This window comes from Drosophila hydei, unplaced genomic scaffold (genome assembly GCF_003285905.1).
Source record: "Drosophila hydei strain 15085-1641.00,03,60 unplaced genomic scaffold, DhydRS2 tig00000090-arrow-arrow-pilon, whole genome shotgun sequence".
In the NCBI taxonomy this organism is placed as follows: domain Eukaryota; kingdom Metazoa; phylum Arthropoda; class Insecta; order Diptera; family Drosophilidae; genus Drosophila; species Drosophila hydei.
The window spans coordinates 1,272,885-1,292,162 of NW_022045662.1; the positions used below are offsets into that span (position 1 = coordinate 1,272,885).

The window sequence follows — 19,278 nt, forward strand, 5'->3', positions numbered from 1 at the left end:
AATATATTATAAATTATAAATTGCTGCAAATGAAATGAAACAGTACAATGAATGACCTGAATTTATGCTGAAAAGCCGAAACATTGAAATGAAACACTCGCTTTATAGAAACATACATCAAATCAGAAGTAAACCTTTTCCCAATTTCAATTCATTCAGATTGACTGAAACTGTTTAATGGGTGAAACACTGCAATGGAACATTCAATAATCTATATATTCAGAGCAAGAAAGAGAATAAGCTTTAAATCGATATCTGAGCTCCGCTTGATATGAATAGCTGAAAATACATAGGTAGATTATTGAATATCCATTGAAATGGACGTAATAGAGAAACCAATGGGATGTATGAAACACACGCATACACAGCCGTTCTACACACTTACCGATAGAGCTCGTAGCAGAGGCCGTACTCGGTAAAGAGATTTGCCATTCCACCCATAACGCTGTCATCGAACTGCATGAAGGCGCACTTGTACATGGAGGCGTATAGGCGCGCAATGACACGACAGTGCCGTACAGCAGCCGAACAGGCAGAGGTGCCGCGCAAACGTTGCATTTGCTCCACTGTAAAGTAGAGCACGGTATTGTAGCGCGTGGGAAGCGTATCGATGAAGGGCTGCCACGGGCTGTCCGCACCGCGCACCTTCTCAATGATGAGCGTATATGTGACATTAAGATGGGTGGGAAAATTGCGAAAGAGTTGACGTTGCTTTTCGGGCAGCAGTTCCTCAGAAAAGATGAGCTTGCGCGGCACACTGAGTACCTGTTCGCCCACCTTGATGTCGCGTGTGGCACGCAAACCTAGCTGATAGCCAGGAAACGTTGTGATTTCCACACAATCGCTTTGCACACCACCGGCCCGCGCCCATTCATTGAAGGCTTCGACCTTGGCCAGCCGTTTCTGTTCGCTCTGATGGTCATCATCGACAGGGCAGACAGCTTGTTGCAGCGGCTTTTCGTGAAAGATCATGCGATCCAGCAGCCGCTGCAGTTCCACATACTGTTTCCATTCATCGTTTGCATTGGCCGGCTGCATTTGCACCAATTCCAATATGTCCTGGGCGAGCTGATTTAATGCACGCCGATCGTTGTCTTTGAGGATGGGTATGCGGTTGTTTTTGCTCGGTTGCTTCTTGTGATTTGTCGTTGTTGCTGTTGTTGTTGCTGCTTCTGATGATACAGTTGCTGCAGTTGCTTGTTGCGCATTTTTGTGCTGTTGTTGTTGCTGATGCTTGTTGTTGCGTTTGTTTTTACCCATTGTGAGTTTTTTTGGAATCAAATAGACGTTTATCAATTACCGGTTAAAAGACGCCGCCGCGCAGCAAACACCAAAACAACAACCAAATAAGGGTAAAATTTAATGCAGCTCTGGCAACACGTGTAGTCGCGCGAGCAGCAGCTGTTTAAGAATGGTATGCAGCTAAGACATAATATCGTTGCGCGATGAATATCGATTCATTTGCACGCAATACGACAATTGCAACAGGTATGTAGTATGTAGTATGTATTTTTCGCCTCACATTCATTTTGCTAACTATCCCAACATTATTCTTCAATAATTGTAATAAGCTACATACTTGCCTCAAGTGCGATATAACGATAGTTCTGAAATACAACTCTGTGCACTGTCACATTGCAACTAAAATACATTAAGCAAGCTCTTTAAAAAACGTGCTTCATAAATAATCACAGGCTTTGGAATTCCAGATCATTTATTAAGGTCTTTCCTTTTTGTTTCGAAAATGAAGAAAAAAGTAGAAACGCAAGTGCAAAAAAAGAAGCCTGCCGTGGCCAATGGTTTTATCAAACCAGTAATAGCGGTCAAAAAAATGCAGGAAGCTCAAAAGGAGAATCACAATAAAAACCAGGAACAAGATTTGCAGCCAAAAGCACATAAGTCCAAATCAAAGCCAAAACGCCCACAAAGTGACATCGGCGAAGAAAGCGTGAAAGGGCTAGCCAAAAAACGCAAACTCTCAGATAAGCAGAATGGAGAAGAGGCTAAAACAGAAGCCGTCGAGTCCATCAAACAGCTAGCAGAGAAAAAAATTGACATCGCCAGTATAAATAAAGGTATTTTCGCTATTTTTAGCAAGCTACAGGACAGCAACAAGCAGACAACAGAAAAGCATGTAAACGATATGATTGCGCTACTGAGCAACGAAAAGGATGCACAAAAGGTATGTACTTCAACGTGCCGTCACATATACCTGTGCTGCACACTACTGCAAAAAAATTTTAACGTCCCTATCAATTTTAGCTTATAGTTCCATTATATTTGGTTGTATATAATGATAGTATTCAATTTAATAAAAATTTTAAATGAGTAACACAAAACAAGCATAAGCGAAAATACGAAATACCAAAAATAATGTAACGTTCTTTGATCAACATACAACTCTGCGTGTAACGGCAAACTTTTCAAAAAAAAAAACAAATCCCTCATATTTTCCTTATGCTGTTCATAAAATATATTTGTAGGGCTTGAAATGATAAAAAATAACTTTAAAAAATAATTTTAAATCGATAATTTTATAGTTATTAATTTCAAAAATGTAATTTCCAGCGCACAGCAACCTGTGCATATGCTTTAAAGCGTTTAGTACGCTGCACCGGTGCCGACGACAAAGCGGGTGTTGCCGTTAACTCCAGTTATATAAATAGCATATTACGCTCTGTACCCGGCCTCGATCCGATCGAGCTGTTGAATTTACTAAAGCGCGAGCTTCCCTCCAATAGCAACCAGAAGGGCAAGGAGGAATCTCTAGCTGCTGTTGGACAACTGATAACCGTTTTGTCCATTATGCAGAGTCAATACTTTCAACAGCCTTCAGCAGCTCTGATAGCAATCGTCTATCCCATTTTGATAGCACAGCTAAAGGGACGCGAGTATTTGGTATCGCTGTGTGCCGAGATTATGGCTGGTTCTTTCAAACAGGTGAGAATCCAAATTAACATTAAATTTACTGCATAAACTAAGCATGATTGTTGGTGTTATCTAGGTGAATGCGGCCAGCTTTGAAAGCCACGTTTGGCCCCTTCTGCAACCTGAACTGAATAAACCCATTTCGGCCCAGAAGCTGCACAGCTGTGATCTTCTACTGGCTGTACATCTCAACTATCCAAAGGTGTTGTCGCTGAAACAGTTGCAGTCGATACTCTGGCGCAAGCAGATACAATACGAACAGCTATTTGAAATCTATTTAAATAACTCCACAATGCAGGGTGATGGTGTTTATTCACGCCTGGGCAAATTTTTGGGAACATGTACCAATGATCAGGCTTTGGCAGCCTGGCAGAAGCATATTGCTGAAAAGCTGCCGATTAAGCACATCACAGCAAAGAGCTATATAATACAAACTCTGAGCCATGTCCTCATGCACTACGATGATAGCAAGCATAAGGAACATGTGCAGTTGGAACAGCTGTTTTCATTGGAGCCATTGCTAAACATGCTGTACGGCGAGATGCTCACATCAAAAAAGCTGACTAGCAAAACCAATGTAAGGGCAAAGCCGGCGCAGCGTCAAATGCGTTACATATGCCGTAAATTTGAGACGTCGTTGATCATCAGCTTCCAGCATCAACTCAAGCTGGACACTTGCAAGCTGGCTATTATACGTCCATTGCTCCAGCTTCATCTGCAGCTGGACAACATTATGCTAACGCCACGATTCACACATCAGCTGCTCAGCCAACTGGGCGAACAGGGCTTAAATCAGATTTACGAATTCTATTTCGAACGATTCACCAGCAATGATGAGCAGGTGACTCGATCGGATCGGGAGCATTGTCTAAAGCAAATGCAACATTTACAGCATACCAAGCGCACCAAACTTTTGGAGTTCTTGCTGAACGCTTCTGTCTTTAATCTTAACGATGATCAAAAGCCTTGCACGGCCGCTGAGGCAGCTATCTTCAGTCGTCAAGCAGCATCACGTTGCGTTGAGTCGTTCTTTAGCTGCCTGGTCAATAAGATCGGCACGAATAGCGAACAATTGTTTGCTCTCCATGAGCAACTACGTCCGCTCTTGCTGCCGCTGGCCAAAAAGCTGGCCAAACCCGGCATCGAGTCAAAGCTTCGCATTAAGCTGACGCCTGAAATACGCAAAATATGGGAGAAGGTGCAAAAGGTATTGGATACGCCGCTTTCAGTCAAGGAAAAGCAAGCCCAACCACTTACTGTCATTTTCGATGCACTAATCCTGTTCCTTGGCGTCGCCATGTTGACACCCACCACCAATATAGGACTGGATGTCATCGATGATTTGTTCATCTGTAAGCAACATGCGCTCAATTCCAAGCAGGACAAGGAGAAACGAAAGTCAACGGTAACTATCTAATTCGCTGTTCGAAAACTAAAGCTTAACTCACATTGTTATTCTCCTTCTTCACTAACAGACTGATGTGGAGCCCAATTGGCAGTCGGTTCTCACAGATGCGCTGCTCCAACTGCTGCTCCAAACGGGTAATTTCTGGCGCCAATTTGTGAATGCAGTTGGTAGTGCAGTGATGCCGCATCTCGGCAAAGATAACCTGGAGCAAGTCTTAGAGTTGCTCGATATGGACAGAAATCCGTTTGCGGACAAATCGTGGGGTGATCTGGAGGTCAATGAGGATGGCATTGAACAGCAAGATGAGGACAACGAAACTACTGAGGATGAAGGCGAAGAAGAGAATACTGATGAAGATGATGAAGAGGACGATAGTGACAATGAGGATGATGATAATGATGGGGACAAGGAGGATGAGCAGAACGATGATAATGACAATGAAGACGACGATGAAGATGGCGATGATGATGATGATGATGACGACGATGACGATAAGTCCACTGAAAGTGACGATGAAGCCACAAATTTGGAGTTAATACGTGAAAATGTACGCAAAGCTCTGCTGAATGGTGACACAGATGATAATGATGCCAGCAGCGTCGATTGGAATGACGTTGACGAAGAACAGGGCGAGCGTCTCAACAAGGCACTGGAAGCCGCATTCCATATGCGCAAATCCAAGGGCAACAGTCAGGGTAAAAGCTCGAAGCGTCTAACCAAATCGGAGCGCATCACCGACACCGCCTTGCTGCACTTGCGCATACGTGCCCTGGATCTGGTTGAACTGTTTATCACTATGCAGCCACAGCTGGAGATTATAATGGATGCATTGACTTGTGTACAGCAGGTGTTCAAACAGTGCAGCCAGGAGCCCAAGCTGAAGCCTCTGGCCGAGGCCACAAAGAAGACGCTGCGCAAGTTGCTCAATCAGAAGATTGCCTACGATTCGCCGATGCAAGACAAAGAGCCTATAATTGACTGCATCAAGAGCCTGTTGGAGCAGGAGGCACAACCAGATGCCAATGCCAAAGGAAATCCCAGTGCCAAATCAATTAAGGCCAAGGGCGAGCTGGCCGTGTGGCGCAACAAGATCATCGCCTATTTGGTCAGCCAATTCAATGAGGTGAATATAGCCGCCAGCGCTGTTTGGCCATTGCTTCAGAGCTTCGCCAAGGACTGGGCCAGTCGTCGCAACAGTCCCCATCAATTGGCCACGTTCGATGCCATCTTCGCCTCGCCCTGGATTGGCATTGGGCGCTTTGCGGCCAGCTTTTATGCGCTGCTCTCCACGAGCTCATTGCGTCTCTTCCGTCGCGTTCAAATCCTCGAGCTGCTGCTCAAGCACTGTAAACGCGTTTGCAACGCGTTTTCCAACAAGCTGCAGACCACGAAAGAGTTTCACGCCATCCTCGCTAAATACATCCCAATCTCCGAGAAGGATAGCAAGCTGCAAAAGAAGCTACTGACTCAGCTCCAAAAGTTCATCACAGAAGCTCAAGCTAGTTCTTAATTTTTTTTTCTTAACGGAACAAATGTGTTTGTTCTATTTTTTACATCCCAATTGACATGGGCGGTACACCTAGGGGCGGGTTTTAAAGTAAACGCTGGGGCTGGAGCGATTACGTGTTCAAAGTTGGTTTACCATTAAACCAAGTGATACAAAACAAATATAATATAATACAACAATTGAAAATTTATGAAATTACAATTTTCCTTTTAATGGAAAGATTTATAGATTTGCTATCTTCGATGGTATTCAAATTCGAATTTCGGAATGGATTCGAGTTATTCCACAATGAATATCCCACAGTTGAATCCGCACATATGGGGCAAGCAGTGGATCAGAGAGAGATAGCTGCATATTGTTGAACTCTAGCAGAAAACGAAATGAGACGTTTAATCAAAAATGAACTATATTGACTGATGATTAAACTAAATACACAGATACAAGCTCAATTATAATTTATACAGTTCAATTGGAGCACTTGGAGTGTTCATCAAGTACCAGAAAGATAAACGTTCTGCTGCAGTGTAGTGGTGATGATGGGCACCATTTTTTGATCCTCATCGCCGCGTTTCTCGATCACCTGTCCAGCTGCAAGGGTCAGAATGTCCAGGATGTGCTCGCTGCAAGATAAACAAGGATTAGAAATGCATTTCGAATCTCTAGTTGGGTTTACAGTCAGTTAGCTAAGCTGGCTTTAAATATAAATACGACTAAATATCTAACTGGATGCTAAACGAGTTCAGTTTCTTTACCGCTTCGCATGTCTTTGCACTGTGTCGCACAGCGTCTGGATGAACCAACTGCCCTGCACGCTGTGCCGTAGAGCAACAAATCCGGGCACCGTCGACATGGCCACAACCATGTTTGCCAGCTGGATCGCCGAAGATGTTGTGGCATTTACATTGCGCTGTATAAACAGAAATGAAAATGAGATTTTCATTTAAAATTAGTGGGAGCATCCTCTACCGTTTTCAGTTGCTTCTCGTTCTGCTGACAGGCCTGGATGAAAAGCATCTTAGGCTTGTCGTGCAGACTCTCTTCGCCGCCAAGTACATTCTTGATCTCGGCAATGCTCAGTGGTATGCTATCCGCACCATAGACGGCACCTTCAAACCCATGCGACAAAATGCACACAATCAGGGAATCCCGGAGGACGGAACGGGCACAGGCACCGCGTATAAGTGCGAGCATATCCAAATGGTCGACGTTATCGTGCGCCTCCACAATGTAGCCCAGCGGCGAGAAGACATCAATGAGACGCTGTTTGTCCGCATCGGTGCCTTTGCGTTGCGTTAACTTCTGAGCGGGTAAAAATTCCTGCGAATTTTGGATTTTGTTAGCTTTTCTTATAAAGAAAAATGGTTCATGCCGTTCACAACACATTTACTTGATTTTTTGGTATTGCTTATCAATATTTATGTTTTATGTGCATTTGAACATTTATAATTGGGCAACATTTTGATTAATTATTAAGTGATTTCCTATTTTAATAAATTTATGTGTTTACTATTCATTTTCTTTACGTCTGTTTTGTTTATATTTGAATATCTGCTGAGCTGCTTCCAGAGAAAAACGCTCTTTCGTAAATTGCAAATAAAAACCCGTTATACACAGAAAAAACATGCAAAATGCACTAAAAATTGACTAATTTTGTTAAGCCATTTTGAGTAGCAAAAGGACTATTTCAAACAATTAAATTTATCGATAAGTTATGCAGTTATCAATTGATAGGCTTTTCAAAAATACCTTATGGTGAAAATGAATTTTAAAGTTATATTTTAAAATAATAAACTCAACTAGATTATAAAGATCACTAGATAAATGATAAATTGTGAAATGAACAATCGGTTTAGTTAACATTTATCCACTCCAATTTATTTGGTAAAAATTTTAATTTGTACTCACTTTAAGGTCCTCGCTGACATTGCGATGAAAACTCTGCTGATTGATTATAAGCAATATACCAGCCTTATTCTGGCGCACTTGTAGAGCATTAGAGTGTCGCAGCTGATTTTTGCAAGTCGAAGGAGCAGTTGATGCAGCGCAAGAGGTAGCTGGGGCAACAGGAGTTGCAGCAGTTGGCTCTGCACCACTTTGTAAGTTATCAGCATCGAATTTGCTCACTGGAGAGCTTCTAGTTGGCACACTGGCGCTACAGTTGACCGTCTGGATAAGCAGAGTGGACAGGGAATTGCGCCCATTGAACTTAAAGTACTCGATTAGCAGCTCCACATCACTGCCAATGGCATTGATGTCACCCAATCGCAGATGACGACGCGTCAGCAAGTCGAGCAGAAAGATTTCCAAGTATGAAGAGTCATAAAAGCGCAAAGGTTCATCATGTTCGCTAGACGTTCGCCTTCTGGCCAACTTATCATTGATATCCAAGACAAAGCGTCCGCTCTCTGCAATCGTTAGCTGTTCGCAAATGGTGTACAAGGCCTTTAGTAGTGGATGCACGTGCAGCGTCAGCTCCAGTACATGGGGTAGATAATGTAGACGCAGTTCCTCCCAGCTAAAGCCCAATTTTCGGAGCACTTGGCGAGCGTCAATAATGCAGAGCGCTTCGATTAGATGACCACGCCAATTTGCCGGATTCGTCTGGGCATATTGACGCAAAAGATCACTGTGCAGCTGATCTGCTGGAGGTGCACGAATCAACGCCAAAAGCCTTTGCAATATGTAGGTGGCTAAGGCGTGTTGATCTCCGAACAAAAGAAATGCCAGAGACACCTGAATGCAATTATTGAATATTGAATATGGAACATTGAATTGCTGTACAATTCGTTACCTTTTGTGGCAAGTTAAGATCACGTTCTAGATAAGGCAAATCCTCTATGTGCACATTATCCAATTGTGCCTCCATTACCCGAACTGCTCGCGGGGAAGTCCAAAAAATTAATAGTCACAGCAGCGGGTATTGCTCACAAAGAGGCGCATGCATATGTTGGTTTATATTGGTTAAATGTAATTAAATGTATTCATGGTGCTGGCATTTTCTGTAAACTGTTATCAAAATAAAAATATATCGAACACGCGATCGTAAGATGTGACCTCTGGTAAAATCTCAAATTAGCCAGACGGTCCCACTGCGCCTATCGATTGATATCGTTTTCGCTGGCTATTTCAAAACAATAACTACAATACAATACTCACACAGAATTCAACCAATACAAATGCTTATATTTTATAAAAGCAAATTAGTTTATAAATATAATTTGTATTGCTTATAAACATGTTTTTAAAATAACAAACTAAATTCAACACTCGATCGTAGGGTGACCTTTTCTCAACCCAAATTCCACAACAGTTCGCATGGTCATATTGCACTTGTTAATCCCTTGTCGGTTTCGATTTCAAATTAAATAATAAATATAAATACTTGCCTTGACTTTTCACTCAGAACGAAACAAAAGCAACTTATGTGCTTATATTACGATTTAATGTTCATAACTGTGCTACATGCGTCGCAGCAGGACAATTTTCCAAAAAAAAAAATATTAATAAAAATAAAAATAATTATTATTTGTATTGAAGCACAAATTATCATTTACAAGCGCATTGATAATAAAGATTGGTCTAAGCCTATGTCTAAGGTAAGATAACGATATCTGCAATGCTGACCACCTCAACCCAAATACCATATTCAAGATCATAAATATTTTTGTGCATATCTACATAAATCAACATTTCTGCATAGGATGTAATATTAGTTACCTAAGTTTGCGAAATAATTTTGCGCAACTCTGCTGCCTATCGAAAGAAAGAAATTCACGAGGGACGGTGGTGCCAGACTTAATGCGTTCAGCGTTTAGGGGCGCTAAGCCTTTGTGCAATGCTTCAATCCTTATTTGATCCATTATATTTTGGCATTTATTAATTAGAAAGATCGATTTAACGGGTCTTACAAGGCCAGAACGAAATACAATATTTGACATAAAAAGTGCGCTCAATCAGTGCTGCCAATTGGTTTGAAAAACAAAAAACCCTAGATACATAAATTCACCACAGACACGACCGTGCGCATCCAGCCCTGGTTTGTGTTCGTGGTGTACGGTTGCAATTTTCACAAATCATTCAAGTAGATATTGTTGAATTGTTAACAACGCTCATGTTGACGAGTTTTTAATTATTTAATGTATTTGTTATTCTGTCTATGAGCGAAACAGAGAGAAAGGGACAGACATATACAGAGGCCAGGGCCACAGTCAGAGAGAAAGAGAGCGACAGCTTGCATATAATGTACAAAAAAAACCAAAAAAGAAAAAAAAACGAGAAACAGAAATTTTTATTTCTCATACATATATACCACATATATATATACATATATGCATACGATAAATGTTATACGCATATGCGTGTGTGCACACGCATATTGCGCTATAGCCATGTGTATATGTGTATGCCAGTATATGTACATATATATATATATACCTTCACATATTTTATATACATATATGCATATCTATTCACCTACTGTACCACTTCATTATGTAAGCAGCGGGAACTCTACGACGCCAAGCAAGCAAAAGCAGAAAAAGAAAACGCAAAAGCAAAAAAAGTAAACCCAAACTATGGGAAACAACAATCGACAAAACCAAAATATAACCAACAAAACAACGAAATTGAACAGAAATGTTATAAACCATTAATAACTGTAATTTGTAAATGTTCCGTAACCACAAACCACGCCCACGCTGAAACGTAAGAGAAATTGTTCCAAAAACAACAAACAAACAAAAAACATGCTAGCACAAAACTATTTTTCCAAATTTTTTCGCAACAAATTCTTGTTCGTTTTTGTTTCTGTTGCCAGCCAATCAGCCACGCCCACAAACGCTCTAGTCAAATAACATTGAAAGAAAGAAAAAACAAAGAGCTGAACGCAAACAAAAACTAACAAGGAATTGTTCCCTTTTTTCAATATTAACTTTACCAACAAAAATGTCTTACGGGGCCCGCTCTGTGTACATGCGTATACGTATATACGCACATACACACATTCACACGTACACATGGGCATGCAGTTGTGCATGTGCATATTAAAAGGTGCACAGCGGCCATTGCTGTAGCGTTCTTTTTTCGTTCGTGTGTCATGCGGGGCGTCGCATACATACATACATAGACACACACACACACAAGCTCACTCACAATTTTTATATATAGGCAAGCAGCGGCATCAAAAAGAAAAAACTTTCGCCCAGCGTGGCTCTGACAAATGTGGCAACTTTTAACAACAACAAAATCATCGACAAGTACAAAGTGTAATATTTCTAACATAATTTATAACTGTTTGTATATATCAAATATGCATTTTGAACGGTTTAGCCAAACACACGCACAAAATCAGATACACGCTCGTATTCACGCTTATGGGTGATTGTATGTATATGTGTCACGCATTTGCGTTTTATGCTCAGCCCATGCGCGCAAGCGAGACAACATGATATGTCAGTCAGAATGGAGAGCGTACCAGAGCGTCGCTTACTGCTCACACATACTTGTATTAATGCGTCTGTGTGCGTGCCAATAGAATTTTGCAAAAATATGCTATGCATGTACGTATATAATTTTTGTATTTTTCTTCTGGCCTCAAAAACGTGCATTATACATATTTATATATACATATACAAACTACAGTTGTATATAACGGCGTTACCAGCATTCTGCTAATGCGTAAATACGCACTTGCTACTGCTCCTTAATTTAATTGTAACTATATATGTACATATTGTATGTAAGCAAATTAGCTCATACCTCTCTATAGATATACATATATATATATATATATATATATATATATATATATATATATATATATATATATATATATATATATATATATATATATATATATATATATATATATATATATATATATATATATATATATATATATATATATATATATATATATATATATATATATATATTTGTTTGTTTGTAAGGCCAAGCAACAAGTGTCTGTGTGTTTATGTGTGTGCATAATGTTGTTCGCAACATTTTGCGTTTAACAGGGCTATGTTATGTGCTAAGTGAATGGAAAGCTAAATGGCCACTGTGGGCGTATGCATGCAAACAACAAAATATGTGACAAAGCATTGCTTTTGTGTTTGTAGCATAAGCACACAGACACGCCTACCCGCGCGTACGTGTGGCTTCGTTTATAGAGAGTTGTTTTGTTTTTTTTTTATTATTTTGCTTTTGATATTTGTGCTTACTATGGTTTGGTTCGACTCAGCAGCATGTTGCTAGCCAAGAGGCGAGCAACATGTGTACATGCCGCACTGTGGTCAGCGGTTTGTTTGAATCTTTATGCATATGCGTCCAATATATAATATATGTCGAATGTTGAGACGAGCCCTGCTCCTGTTTTAGCTAAACCCCTCGATAAAATATCTCTTGCAGTATTTTTCGCTCATTTTGAAACGTAAACGCAATATGTCATCCGTTGTGGCTGGCGAAACGCCGTTAATAAATCTAGCAGAAGATCTCGAGGATGGCGAGATTGATGATGATGACGATGAAGATGAAGAGCAGAAGCCGCAGCAACAGAAAATTCAAACACAGCAACAACAGGTAAAGCCAGCTGCTTTTAAGGCTTGCGGCTCCAACGATGAGGTCCAATTTGTGGGTATTGAGCGTTTGAGCGAGAAGCACGACGATGACGTCATATTTCTGGGCATGGACAGCGAAACGGCAGCCACGAACAGTAACAAATCTAAGAAGCCACGCCCACTTGAAGGTAAACAACAACAACGGAAACTGCTTTTTGTCACGCCTCTTCTAACTGCGCCCCTTTTCCAACCCATACACCCCTTACCCCCTCTCACAGATGATCATGCGGTGAGCATTGAGAACGCCATTGCCAAGGCGCTTAAGAAGGGGGGCATTGAGCCGCCCCTGTCCAAGCTAAATAATATCAACAACCATAACAGTGACGCCGACAGCGCTGCCAACGCCGCCGGCGACAGCGGCAGCGCTGCAATCGGCCTCGACAGTTGTCAAATTGGGGGACAGCAGCCGTCAAGTCGCAGCAGTCGTCGACGCAAGCGCAAAAAGGAACGCGAACGCGAGCAAAAGAAAGACAAGGAGCATCAGGTAGGTCGTTGCTTTAAGCTAACGGTGCCCACTGTTCGGCTTTCTCTTATGTACCCCCTTCCCCTCGAATCCTAATAATGTGTTGTATTCGCTATGCCCATGCGGCGAATTGCAAGACGAATTGAATGCAATCGATTGGCTCGCCAGTCGTGAAGCGAATTCAGAAACAGCAGAAACGTACGGCACACCCAGTAGAGTCCTAAATTTGGGCCAACTATTTTACTTAGGAATATTGTATTATATACAAAAATATTTTATTTTAGTATTTTTTTATTTACAGGGTATTTTATACAGTTAATACTCAATAGTGTTAACTATTCATGGGGTTATATATATATAATAATTGTAGGGTATATATTAGTAAAATTTTAGGGTATCTGCTGGTCGAGCATGTTGAAGGTTTATTCTTTCCCTGGTTGTCATATACATAAATGCACTTCATAGATTCACAGGGTATAATTAATTGCAAGAAGAGTGAAATATCGTAAAGTATAGGGTATTTGCATATGTATCTAAGAATGAAGTATATTTACAGGGTATCAAATTCGAATGTGTTACCATAAAAGCAAAGAAAACAGGGTATATGTATTTTATAAACGCACTTACAGGGTATCTAACGTTTTATAGTTATTAGTCGAGCATGCCAACCAAGCAACTATACACTTTGCATTCACTTGTAGGGTATTTATGCAGTCGAGCATCGATTTATAATTATTTTATGTTATTTTTTTTCGCTTGCCTAGAAACGAGCTCGCCGCGATTCGATGGACGATGTCGGCGGCGGTGTTGGCAGCGACGAAATGGAAATGGACGAATACGAAATGATGAATGTGAGGGGCGGCAGCCCGCCGCCAGGTGGCGCCACATGCGGCTCAAGTGCCGCGCCGATCCGCTACGCCAACGACTGGCCCGGCATGAGCGATGATGCGGTCTACGAATCGCCGCCAGAGAACTACAGCAGCTACGATTCCTACTCGGACGACGAGGCGGCCATCGGCGCTGCACAGCGTCGACGCCAGCGTCGCGAGCGCGAGAAAGAGCTGCGAGGCGGGCGCAAGCGACGCGATCGGGAGAGAGATCGAGAACGAGATCGCGACTTGGATAGGCGGCACGACGGAGGCGGAGCTGGCGGCGCGGGCAGTTTGGGTCCAGGTGGATGCGTGGGCGGAGGAGCTGGCCTTGGTCCAGGCGGCGGAGGAAGCGGTCTTGGCAGCAAGCGCAATCGTCGCGACTCCAACGATGAAAAGTCGCGCGAGCCACGAAAACTGGAGCTATGCAAATTCTATCTGAAGGATTGCTGCGCGAAGCGGGACAAGTGCAGCTACATGCACAAGGAGTTCCCATGCAAGTACTACTATCTGGGCATGGACTGCTATGTGGGCGAGGATTGCCTTTTCCATCACGGGGAGCCGCTGACCGAGCAGCTGCGCAACATTCTGCTGAAGCACATGGAGACGGCGCCCAAAGAGATTCTCGGCGACTTCAAGCGCATCTCGCGGGACATTGCGCTCAGCCAGATGACGCGACGGCACGAACAGCTGTGCGAGCAGTACAACATGGACAATACGTGGACAACGCTGGCCAGCGCCGGTATTAGTCGGCTGCAGGATCAGCAGCACGCGGCGGCCAAGGCAGCTGCCCAGGCGGCCAACCAAGCGGCCGCCATCGCTGCAGTCAACGCCAATCTGCAGCAGCAACAGCAGCAGCAACTGCAGCAGCAACAGCAGCAGACGGCAGCTGGGGCTGGGGGCGGAGTAGGAGCAGCTGGTGGCGCGATACCCTCACTGCTCGACATGGTCATCAATCCGCCCATCAACTTGAACCAGAGCGACGCAAAGCCCGAGAAGAAACGCAAATCGCGCTGGGCCGAAAAGTCGGGCGCAAAAACGGGAGCGGCAGCTGGAGGAGGTGCTGCAGGAGCAGGCGCTGGAGCAGCTGCTAGCACGACGAGCACAGCTTCGCCAACTTCAGTTGCTGCTGCCCCTGCCACTGCCACTGCCACTGCCAAACCCTTGCCCGGGCACCTGGATTTAGTGAATCTGACGCAAGTGCTCAGCGCCGAGCACATGGCCAAGCTGAATAAGCTGGGCATTTCGAATCTGGAACAAATGCTCCAGGTGCCCTTCGGCCAGCTGACCGAGGTGGGGCTTACGTTGTCAGAGCTGGGCGAGATTCAGCGCAAGGCCGAGGAGGCCAAGCCCCAAGCCACACCAGCGGACACCAAGTAAGCATACCGATATGATCATGACCAGGTGGCATCCATTAAGTGCGCCCTTTCTACATATTCCTTGCAGATCCGCTGCTGCCAAGACGGAGCAGGAGACGAGCAATCTGAGCACCGTTGTCGGCTCGAACAGCAATAGCAACAGCAACAACGGCTTCATCATGGTTGACTACACGCAATATCTGAAGGATGCTCATGTCAACTTCCCTGGCAGCGATCCGCGTAAGTCAATGGCCTAAGCAAGTCGAGTATTTAGGGGTATTGGGCAATATTCTTCAAAATTATATATAAATAGATAGGAATCTCTTAAGTTGGTTAGGTCTATAACATGTTCTTAACATGCACGCTAACTGCGCGCTGTTAACTAACATTGACAGCGCTGGTGTGCAGGCAGTCTGTTAATATTACAATTCTATAACATGCACTGTTAACTAACATTTGCAGCGCTGTTATCGTCATGTCAGGCAGGCGGCAACCTGTTAATATTGTTGTAAACTCTACCCCGTTTGTGTTTCAGTGGACGACGATCGCGAAGAGGACGAGGAGCAGCTGGTCATCGACGATGGCAACGAGGATGAAGATGGCGAGGAGTCCGAGACGGATGCGAAGTTAAAGAAATCGAAGCGTTCCAGCGAGGAGGAGGAAAAGAAGCCGCTCTCGCAATCGGACGCCGAGGAGGATGCGCCGCCATTGCCATCCGTCTTCGATCTGCCCACCTTTATGAGCAACATGCTCAGCCAGAAGTCTTCGATTGCGACTATTGCTGCAGCCACGACGCCGTCCGTTTCATCGCCCAGCACGCCGGAGCCGCAGAGGGAGAGCAGTCCGTCGGCATCAGCCAGCAAGTCACCAGCTGGTGGAGCAGCAGGCAGCAGCGGAGGACTCTTTGGCAAGCTGATCTTCGGCTCCTTCTACAATCCATTCAAGGCGAACAGCGGCGATAATGTGGCCGATGATGGCGACAACAACGATGCGAATCCCAGCGGCGACAGCTATAGCTACATGGATGCTGCCCACTATTCCAATTCGAATTCGCGTTCCCTGACGCCGACGCCGACGCCGACGCCCGAGCCGGGCTCGCAATCGCCCAAAGGATTGGGCGGAAGCGAGCAGTTGGGAGCTTCGGGTGCCTCGCCGCTTGCAGCGTCCAATTCTGCGGCCGCCTCCCTCTATGTGCGTCGCTCCATGTACGACTATGAGCCCGCCAAGGCGGCGCTGGAGGATGCGCGCGCAAGTGCTGCGAAACGTGAACGGGATCGGGACATCGATATGCGTCTGCCCTTCGAGCCAATGAAACACTATTTGCCCGCCACAGAGATCGATGCGGCCATCTTCTCGCACATCCCGATACGCTGGCAAATGCAGGAGGTGCTCGTGGATCCGCCCTGCTACTCGCAACTGCGTCAGAGCGCCTGCCACAAGGAGCAGCGCGAACTGCGTGATCCGCGCTTGCGTCGCATACTCGGACTGCCGGAGCTGACGGACGAGACGGCCGCTGGCTCCAGCTCAAGCTTGGCCGGCGGCAGCGGCGGCGCCAGCTTCAGCACTGCAACTGCCTTCTCCACGGAGCGTCGCGAGCGCAAGACGAGCAACTGCATCGCCTCGCCGGATGCGCAGCTGCTGGACTCGACGCCCAGCTCGCCGCCGCCTGCCGGACTCGCTCAGCCATCGATGAGCGTGCCGCCGCCAGCAGCTGCAGTCAACGCCGCCACGTCCGCCACCACCTCGTCCGCCTCCTCCAGCATTGAGCCAGCTGCATCAGTTGGCGGAGATCCGCGCCGCAGTGATCCGCGTCGTGATCCGCGACGCGCGCATTTAAACGTCAGCAACTCCAATGCCAATGCTTCCGCCTCAGTCACGATATCTTCCTCCACCGCCGCCGGCTCCTCCTTCAACGATAGCGGACGCCAAATCTCCGAGATACGCAACCTGCTCCAGAGCTCCAATTGGTACAAGCAGCTGGGCAGCAACAACAAGATCATGGTGAATCAGCAGCTCGCCCTGGTCTTCACAGAGCTCAAGAAGTTCCATCAGCAGGACTCGCCCAACAAGATTTTCGACGTCAACTTCATCGTGAGCAACCAGACGCTTCAGCAGATCTTTGCCAAGCTGCACATCTATATCGATGATAACGGAATGGTTGTCCAGCTGCCCGAGGAGCCGCCACAGAATGTCGCCTCGGTCGTGGTGCCCAACTTGCCGCCCATTTTGCCAAACATGTCACAGCCGCCGCCGAACCTGGTCCAAATGCTCCGACAGCCGCCGCCCAACGTGGGCCGAATGATGCCCATGGGCATGGCCATGCCGCAGTTCAACCAGCCGCCGCCGCAGCGCTCGAACAGCATCCTGGGCATGCCGCCCCACGGCATGAACGTGATGAACAACAATCCCTTCAATCCGTTCGCCGGCAACAACCTGAATATGAACAATCTCAACAATCTGAACAATTTGGGCAACATGAATGGCCTCAATTTGAGCATGAATATGAATGGCATGAATAGCATGAATGGCATGAATATGAACAACTTGGGCGTGGCCTTCAATGGAGGCGGCAATGGTATGTCCGGACCTGGACCCGGCCCTGGACCTGGACCCGGCCCTGGACCTGGACCTGGACTCGGACCCGGCGGCGGACCGGGTGGACCGTTTAAGAATTTCGGACCGGGTGGCAACAACCAGGGCGGCGGCCGACATTTTGTGGGTAATCGGAATCGAGGAGGCGGCGGGGGTCATCGCAATCGCAACTAGAAAGAGGGAGAGCGAATACTGGGAAATAATGTTCATACGGGGAAAGCATTCGAGAGCCAAAAAACACTGAAAGAGAAAAATACTGGGCAAGAAACAAACGTTCGCATATCACAGAATAGTGGGAAAAGCAAATGTGAATCTGTACAGAAAATACTGGGCAAGAAGCATACTTTCGTGTATGCGAAAATACTGGGGTCTATACTGCCCCGTAACAAAAAAAAGAAACTATACAAAATACTGGTTTTATATTTAAAAACCGTTAATGTATGCGCCCCGTTGCCTTGCAATACGCCCTTCAATGAAAAAGACTTGTAGCGTTATGTTTATGTTTATCAATGAACTGCCCTCCTCCCTCGTCCACGCCCACGCCCACGCCCACGCCCCTGTTCCTCTTTGAAATAAGACATACAACCCTCCCACATATACATACCCACGCCCACACCCACACCCACACCCCCTAACACACACACACCCTAGGATATGGAAAGCAAATGTTACATTTGTATAGCTTTATCGGTTTTTTGCTATTTTTAGCCACTACACAAAAAAATCGGATTTGGACTGCTATGTAACTGTACATTATAACTATAAAAATTGTTTTTTTTTTTAACTATAGATATATATGTATAATTAATATATATGCAGACTATTTTTTTCTATGTTGATTAAGTATACTCGTATATATACAAATAAGTATATATTATATTATATATATGTATATATGTATACATCTATATACATATGTATATATACACACATATATATAGCGCCTACGTACTGATACAAACTCAAAAACATTTATATTTAGTCGTTTGTTAACGATTGTAAGTTTAGTCGTAATTGTAGTAGTATTCAAAAATTTGTAGACATACGAAATAAACGTCAAGTTTTAAGTATTATATATATAAATATATATAAATATATATATATATATATATATATATATATATATATATATATATATATATATATATATATATATATATATATATATATATATATATATATATATATATATATATATAGAAGTCTGAATTGCTGGCATTTTGTTAATATATTTAAAGAAAATATGATTTTGAAATACGCGCGCCATGAGTTGTGCTATTTGCTTAACGATCAGAGTTGACAGCTGTTCAAATTTTGACAGTGTGGCACCACTTTAAGATACTGAACGCACCGTTAACAGCAGTCATACAGTGCGTTTGCAGACTGCTAATCGCTCTCGTTCGGTAAATATATTAATCAAAATTTATTTTTATTTAGGAATTCCACACTTTTTGATAGTAAATAAAGTTCAGCTTGGTGCATTAGCTGAGTATCCAGCTAATAAGCTGTCTGTAGTGTAAAAAAAGCTCTTCTGAG

General features: G+C 44.2%; 4 protein-coding genes across 8 annotated transcripts; 2 read left to right on the forward strand and 2 right to left on the reverse strand.

The window, feature by feature from the left end:
• Positions 1-381: 381 nt before the first annotated feature.
• On the reverse strand, positions 382-1,038 carry LOC111592995 (actin-histidine N-methyltransferase). The gene has a single exon (XM_023305500.2). The coding sequence runs from the start codon at positions 1,036-1,038 to the stop codon at positions 382-384; it is 657 nt and encodes a 218-aa protein (XP_023161268.2).
• Positions 1,039-1,633: 595 nt separating this feature from the next.
• LOC111592993 (myb-binding protein 1A) lies at positions 1,634-6,016 on the forward strand. The gene is made up of 4 exons (XM_023305496.2): positions 1,634-2,182; positions 2,569-2,940; positions 3,005-4,333; positions 4,404-6,016. The coding sequence occupies exons 1-4, from the start codon at positions 1,745-1,747 to the stop codon at positions 5,844-5,846; spliced, it is 3,582 nt and encodes a 1,193-aa protein (XP_023161264.2). The 5' UTR covers positions 1,634-1,744; the 3' UTR covers positions 5,847-6,016.
• Positions 6,017-6,302: 286 nt separating this feature from the next.
• On the reverse strand, positions 6,303-8,915 carry LOC111592986 (caspase-8). The gene is made up of 5 exons (XM_023305483.2): positions 8,635-8,915; positions 7,749-8,576; positions 6,810-7,160; positions 6,596-6,750; positions 6,303-6,463 (listed from the first exon to the last, which is right to left on the reverse strand). Exons 1-5 carry the CDS (start codon positions 8,707-8,709, stop codon positions 6,334-6,336), a joined length of 1,539 nt encoding a protein of 512 aa, XP_023161251.1. The 5' UTR covers positions 8,710-8,915; the 3' UTR covers positions 6,303-6,333.
• A 468-nt stretch (positions 8,916-9,383) lies between these two features.
• Positions 9,384-18,552, forward strand: LOC111592987 (protein suppressor of sable). 5 transcript variants are annotated; one of them, XM_023305489.2, is made up of 7 exons: positions 10,062-10,085; positions 10,345-10,547; positions 12,252-12,588; positions 12,679-12,944; positions 13,688-15,168; positions 15,239-15,390; positions 15,686-18,552. In XM_023305489.2, exons 3-7 carry the CDS (start codon positions 12,285-12,287, stop codon positions 17,914-17,916), a joined length of 4,434 nt encoding a protein of 1,477 aa, XP_023161257.2. In that variant the 5' UTR covers positions 10,062-10,085; positions 10,345-10,547; positions 12,252-12,284; the 3' UTR covers positions 17,917-18,552. The 5 variants fall into 5 exon arrangements, with proteins under 5 accessions (XP_023161252.2, XP_023161255.2, XP_023161257.2 ...); XM_023305488.2 differs by having other exon boundaries at positions 10,064-10,085; positions 10,342-10,547; XM_023305484.2 differs by lacking the exons at positions 10,062-10,085; positions 10,345-10,547 and adding an exon at positions 9,384-9,439.
• The last annotated feature ends 726 nt before the right edge of the window (positions 18,553-19,278 follow it).